Source organism: Squalius cephalus, assembly GCF_949319135.1.
Source record: "Squalius cephalus genome assembly, chromosome: 18".
NCBI classification, from domain to species: domain Eukaryota; kingdom Metazoa; phylum Chordata; class Actinopteri; order Cypriniformes; family Leuciscidae; genus Squalius; species Squalius cephalus.
The window spans coordinates 34552215-34559900 of NC_137139.1; the positions used below are offsets into that span (position 1 = coordinate 34552215).

General features: G+C 40.1%; 1 protein-coding gene across 1 annotated transcript in view; it reads left to right on the forward strand.

Moving 5' to 3' along the window:
- Positions 1 to 372: 372 nt before the first annotated feature.
- The window catches only part of LOC307145264 (serine/threonine-protein kinase DCLK2-like), a 19744-nt gene continuing 12430 nt past the window's right edge, over positions 373 to 7686 (forward strand). Inside the window, exons 1-6 of the mRNA XM_079848241.1 lie at positions 373 to 1185; positions 4113 to 4468; positions 6636 to 6768; positions 6855 to 6941; positions 7094 to 7158; positions 7232 to 7307. Of these exons, the coding sequence (XP_079704367.1) occupies positions 786 to 1185; positions 4113 to 4468; positions 6636 to 6768; positions 6855 to 6941; positions 7094 to 7158; positions 7232 to 7307 (1117 nt within the window). The 5' untranslated portion in view covers positions 373 to 785. The remainder of the gene's footprint in view (positions 1186 to 4112; positions 4469 to 6635; positions 6769 to 6854; positions 6942 to 7093; positions 7159 to 7231; positions 7308 to 7686) is intronic.

Genomic DNA, 7686 nt, shown 5'->3' on the forward strand with positions numbered 1-7686 from the left:
TCAGGTTTCACTAACTGTGTTATTATTTTCATTTTAGCGTGTATTAAAGCAATTATGCAAAAACTACTGTGTAAACAGCGTTAGGCTGCCCTCTGGTGGAAGCAGTGGAACAGACGATTAAAAATGATTTCTCTCTGATGCAATCTTGCAGTTTATTTGTGACTCAAATAAGAATATAAAAATAGATCAGTACTTTCATGTTTTAAAAACAGCAATGTCAAACATCTCTTTGTTCTTCTGATGTGTATGACCCACTTTCACTGTCTTGTCACACGGCATTAAGACCGCGCGGAAGAGTCTGATGCGCGCGCCACACGCTCACCTGCAGCGGGGTGTCGCGCGCCGGGGTGGAGGAACGGGCAGCGCGCTCCCGTGTACGGCCATGCTGCCCGGTTACAGCGGGGCGCGCGCCTAAAAACCGCACACACACACCGCTTTCGGTTCAGGGCGGATCGGGATTTTTTTTAGCAGTGTCTCAATGGAATATCCCGTTTGACCAGGATTTTCCTGTTTATCCAGGTTTTTGTGGACAACAGCTGACGTCCGAGCTTGTCATTTATTATTCCCCAGCAGAATCATCTGGAATATTTCCCATCCTCTATTCGAATGGCCGTTTGAACGCGGAAAAAAAAAAACGCCGGGCTGCTTTTGTGTTGATGTAAATGATGCTCGTGCGCCCGGTAAACGCGCAGCGGGGAGAGCGGCGCGTCCGCTCGCGCTGATGACAATAGCGGACTTTAACGATATAAAAGCGTTATAAAAACCTTTGGGAAAAGTCGGGAAAAATGTCTCTCAGCAGAAGCATCGAGCTCGAGCACTTTGACGAGCGGGACAAGGCGCATCGCTCCAAACGCGCGGCGGTTTCGGGCGGCTCGGGCTCTCGCGCCAGCAGTCTGGTACCGAGTCCCGCGCACAGCGCGAACTGCAGCTTCTACCGCACGCGCACGCTCCAGACCCTCAGCTCCGAGAAGCGAGCCAAGAAGGTTCGGTTCTACCGGAACGGGGACCGGTATTTCAAGGGTCTGGTGTACGCGGTGTCCAACGACCGCTTCAGATCAATGGACGCGCTCCTGGCCGAGCTGACGCGCGCTCTCACGGATAACCTGCACCTGCCGCAAGGTGTGCGCAACATCTACAGCGCGGACGGCGCGAGGAAGATCGCGAGCCTGGAGGAGCTGGTGGAAGGTCAGACACTCATGGGGATATTAGCGTGTTGAGGGCCGGAAGGGTCACTGTGAGTTATTACCATATAAGGGCTGAACGGTTGCAGGTTCGAATCCCCGCAATGGTCCATAATGGCTCAAGGCTCTTCATCTGTCACTCAGGCTACATATTACAAACGTGTGTAGTGAAATGGTTAAAAATGGTTGAATCTATCTTTTTCTTTCTTTCTATACATACATACATATATATCCATTAATAATTTGTTATAGACTATTGATATATTAACACATAATATAATATCGTCAAATATTCAAAATAGTATTCTATATATCAAAATTACAAATTATAAATGCCAAATTATATACAAAATTATAATTGCATAGGCTATGTGTGTGTGTGTGTGTGTGTGTGTGTGTGTGTGTGTGTGTGTGTGTGATATAAGCCTATATATATATATATATATATATATATATATATAATGTTTTAATATATCAATATTACAAATTGGGTTAGGGTTAGGCAAATATATATAAAATGGCAAATAATATACATATATCATGGAAAATTATGACACAGTTAATCTTAACGGTACTTAAACAGGCATTATCTTTTTTAATGCAAAACACAATATAATATCCATATGTTTGTGAGTATTGTTTCCTGAGCGCTTCTGTTAATCAGCTGAGCCTGAATGAGTGAGTGGATGTAAGTGACTTTAGATCATTAATGAGTGAACGACACAGTCTGATTGATCAGTCATTAGAGAGAGAGAGTCTCGTCCCACACACACACACACACACACACACACACACACACACACACACACGATCAATAGCTCCAGCTCGTGCACTTAACGCCGGGTGATGTGTGTTAACTCTGATAGACGAGCTCATTCAGATCTGCTGTCCTTTAAACCCTTATTAAACAGTTGTCGGGCCTTTATAAAGATATCATGATTCTGCTGTCAGTGATTCGTGTATTTTGCACAATGGACAGTCTAAAGTTTTCTAAAGATGAAGGGTTTGTGTTGCAATCATCTTCATGCATGTATCAATATGTCATGAATATTCATATATCGATGCTCCTCCCACTTCAAATACACCGGTGTGCGATAATTACGATTTTTAATTCTTCTACTCACCAAGACTGCGTTTATTTGATCAAATATACAGAAAAAAAATTGAAATATTTTTACAATTTAAAATAACTGTTCTCTATGTGAATATATAGTAAAGTGTAATTTATTCCTGTGATCAAAGCTGAATGTTCAGCATCATTACTCCAGTCTTCAGTGTCACATGATCCTTCACAAATCACTCTATATGAAGATTTGATGATCGAGAAACATTTATGATTATGATCAATGTTGAGAACAGTTCAGCTGCTTCCGATTCAACGCGATGCACATTCAAAAGTTTAAGATAATAAAAAAAAAAATCATATTAGAGTGATTTGTGAAGGATCATGTGACACTGAAGACTGGAGTAATGATGCTGAACATTCAGCTTTGATCACAGGAATAAATTACACTTTACTATATATTCACATAGAGAACAGATGATTTACATTATAATAATATTTCACAGTTTTACTGTATTTTTGATGAAATAAAGCAGCCTCGGTGAGCAGAAGAGACTCTTTCAGAGAAATAGTGAGGAGATTTAAAGGAGTTTAACAGTGACACGTGCAGGAGAATCACACAGCTGATATTTTACTTAAACATCTGGAGTCTTTGACCTTGAGGAAGTCCATGTGAGCTTGAGCTGATGTTGATCAGCAGAGACAGAGATTCAGCTGCTCGCTTTGGGTGTTTCTGGACTGATCTGAAAATAAGGGAGTTTCAGTCTGTGGATTATAGACACACACAGATGTGCATGTTCACACACCTGGCACGTAATGATGCTGATTTGACCCCTGGGGTCGTGTTGCCATGGCGATCGGGGGTCAGTAAGTGGATGACCAGCAGGAGCATCAATCACTGCATCAGCATTTTCACATCCAGGGAATAAAGTCTAGCCGGCACAGAGGGTTTGGTGATGGTGGTCCGACTTTGCTTTTGTAACCATGGAAACCACTTGAAAACTGCTTTATGGTTACTAGGCCATTTCTATTACAACTTTCTATATCAGAGTTTCCCAAACTGGGGTTGGTGAGTTTGTATGAGAAATTAATAATGAAATGAAACATAAAAATGTAAAGGTAAAATAAAATATTTTCAAACAAAACAAATGTAAGTTAAAAATAAATTATTTTATAATAAAACATGAAAATGTGAGATAAAATAAACAATTTAAAATAAAACATATATAGTTTAAAACAAAACAAAAATTGGAAATTTAAATATTATTTATATAAAACTGTTTTAATTAAAAAAAGTAATTTATAATAAAACATAAAAATGTAAAATTGAAGTAAATCATTTTTTTTTTTTAAATATTAAAATTGAAAATATTTAAAACAAAACAAATTTAAATTTAAAAGTAATTTTACGATAAAACATCAAAATGTGAGATTAAATAATTTCAAAATAAAACAGAAAAATAAAAATAGTTGAAAACAAAACAAGATCTAAAATGTAAATAAATAATAAAAACAAAATGTAAAATTTAAATATTTTTAAATAAAATTAAAATGTAAAAGTAAAATAAATAATAAAAAACATAAAAATGTAAAATTAAAAGATTATAAAAACAATCAAGTTGAAATATTGCATACTAAATGAAGCAAGGGTGTCGAGTTACAGTACATTCAAGCTATTTTAAAGGAATGAAGACATATTTTCAAGGAAAAAAAGTTTAAATATGTCATTTTGGTGATCAAAGATGAGTTTTAAGGGATAAAATGATTGACTTCAGGGGGACTTTAAATGGAACATCTATTTACACCAGATGCAAATATTTTAGCTGAGCAAACAAAAACCCAACTAATCTGACATTCTCCGACCACAGGTGAGAGTTACGTGTGCGCCTCGAACGAGCCCTATAGGAAGGTGGACTACACCAAGAACGTCAACCCTAACTGGGGCTCGAGGGGGGCGGGGCTTGGCCTGGGGGCGGGGCCAGTGGGCGGAGCCTCGCGTCCCGGGCCTCCTCGCGCACCGGGGGAATCCAGGGAGTCTAAAGACTTTATCAAACCCAAACTGGTGACGGTGATCCGGAGCGGCGTGAAGCCGAGGAAGGCCGTGAGGATTCTCCTGAACAAGAAGACGGCGCACTCGTTCGACCAGGTGCTCGCTGACATCACCGAGGCCATCAAACTGGACTCAGGTGTGGTCAAGAGACTCTACACGCTGGACGGCAAACAGGTACACATTGCACATCATCTCAGGGCGGAAAATGAGTTTATTAATCGCCATTAATCGCATCGAACATAAACGTTTGTTAATGTGTGTATGTATGTATATATTTATATAAATATATAGACACACACATATATATTTACAAACTTTTATGTTCAATGCGATTAATCGCGATTAATCGATTTGACAGGACTATATACTTCTATCTGTGTATTATTATTTTTTAAGTGCCATGAAAACCTGCTTTTTATTATATTATAATTATTTTGAATTTGCTTTTAAATTTTCCATTTTCATTTTAACTGAAGTAGGGTTTATTTTAATTTTATTATATTTTTGTATATTTCTGTATCGCTTTAATTTATTTTATTTCAGTTTTAGTAATTTTTTTTACTTCAACATTTCAAATTTTCTGATATATTTTATTCCATTTCAATTTCTGAAACCGATTTTGAATAGTTTTATTTATAAATAACAGCATTGCAATAATAGTGAAAACTCCAGCATCAACACAATATTATATAGAGGAGATTTTAATAGGAGATTTTTCAATATTATAAAAGGGGAAAAAAAATGTATGCGTTGTATTTATGTGAGTTTTAAGGGATACAATTATTGACTACAGAAAATGCTGTCCTCTGCAAAGGAAAAACGTTTGCGCTTTTAGCACATAACACTCTAATTGGTCGCTGAAAGCATCATGAAACCAACCAAAATATTTAAAGGGACAGTTCACCCAGAAATGATCTTTCTGTCATCATTTACTCGCCTCATATTTAAAAATATTAAATATTTTCCTCATATTTTGATGGTTTAATCGAACTTATTGGGTCATTAACAACAAATATCCCCTTTAGACATAAATTATTATTATTTGTTTTATATATTATTATAAATTTTAAATATTATTATTCCTTATATTTCATCTCATCTCATATTTCAGTCTGACTCAATAAACTGTCACTGTTATGATGCTTTATGGTCGTAATTGGAGCTCAGTCAGCTTTCATCACATGCTAAAAAAGCAGCGTAAACACTGCGTTAGAGCATAAGCATAATTTCTGCTGACAGAAAGCGGTCAGTCAGATGTGTGAATGACAGCTGATGGATAGTGAATAATAAATGAGACTTTAAGAGGGAGACGTTCTCTAAATTATGTCCGGATGAGTGTCTCTCTCTCTCTCTACAATCACTGTATGTCGATCGTCCAGGACGTCCTGTCTCGGACTCTGTTTCTGCACTGATACTCACAGTTAATGACACTGTGTGTGTGTGTGTGTGTGTGTGTGAGAGACTCGTCTGGTTACCATGGTAACCTGGTTTCCCCCTGTCCACTGGAGTGAACTCAGTGAAGGGTTCATCTGTATGCCGAGCGCCTCTCACTGCAGAGACGAGGGGTTTTCCACACACTAATACTGTGTGTGTTGTTCATGATCGCACCTTTGCAGTGTTCATTTCTGCATTCATTTTCCCATAATGCTTCACTCTTTGACAGTGCTGTGCCACGTTTAATATTAGTGACATATTCTATAGTAATATTAGCCAGATAATAGTCATATTAATAAGATTAGATTTTGAGCCATTTCGAGATCAGTGTTATATTAGCTTTATTAAATTATTTATTAATGTTTTCATTTTGCTGTAATTTTTTATGTTTTGTTTCATTTTTATTTTGTCGTTTACATTTTTTAAATTTTTGAATCTGTGATTTTCACACACACTCACTCTCACATACACACACACACACACAAGCACGCACGCACACTCAGACTTACACACAAACACACAGACACACACACACACACACACTCACTCACTCACTCACTCAGACTTACACACACAGACACACACACACTCACTCACTCACTCACTCACTCACTCACTCACTCACTCACTCACTCACTCACTCACTCACTCACTCACTCACTCACTCACACACACACACACACACACTCACTCACACACACTCACACACACTTACAAACTCTCTCTCTCTCTCCCCCTCTCTCTCTCTCTCCCTCTCCCTCTCCCTCTCTCTCCCTCTCCCTCTCCCTCTCCCTCTCCCTCTCCCTCTCCCTCTCCTCTCTCTCTCTCTCTCTCTCTCTCTCTCTCTCTCTCTCTCTCTCTCTCTCTCTCTCTCTCTCTCTCTCTCTCTCTCTCTCTCTCTCTGTAGTTGACGAGTCTGCAGGATTTTTTCGGTGATGATGATGTTTTCATGGCGTGCGGTTTGGAGAAGTTTCGTTACGCTCAGGACGACGCTGCCATTGGACACGCGGGGAAGGCCGCCGCCGCCGCGTTCGTTAACGGTGAGACAGATTTGAGAGACAGACAGCTGTCTAACACACACACACACACACACACACTGTCTAACACAACACACACTGTTTCTCAGAGTGCAAGAAATCTCGACCGCCGGTCCCTCCCAAGACAGCAGGAACCAAGAGCCCTGGAGTCCCGCGCTCCAAATCACCTTTATCTGGTAACACACACACACACACACACACACACACACACACACACACACACACACACACACACACACACACACACACACACACACATTCTGCATGCAGCATTAAATCCACTGGATAGTCATGAGTTTTGATGCAGATTCTGCTCATGGTTCTTCAGCCAATGAGGCTCCGAGAAGCGAGTCTCCGCCGATGAGGTCATCGAAGTCTCCCGGCAGCCGTAAAGTGAGTGAGCGACTGAAAGCTGTTCACACACACTTCCTCTAAATGTGTGTTTGACACGATCTCTCTTCCTCAGACGTCCATTCATGAGGCGTCTCCGTCCCCGACACCCTCCAGAGACCTCAATGATGAAGAAGAGCACACTCCAGAGGGTACAACACACACACTCACTCTCACACTCACACACACACTCACTCTCACACTCACACATACTCACACTCACTCTCACACTCACACTCACACTCACTCTCACTCTCACACTCACACATACTCACACTCACTCTCACACTCACACACTCACTCACACTCTCTCACACACACACACACACACACACACACACACACACACACACACACACACACACACACACACACTCACACACTCACACACTCACTCTCACTTACTCTCACTCTCACACTCACACATACTCACACTCACACTCACACTCACTCTCACACTCACTCACACACTCACTCACACACTCACTCACACTCTCACACTCTCACACACACACACACACACACACACAC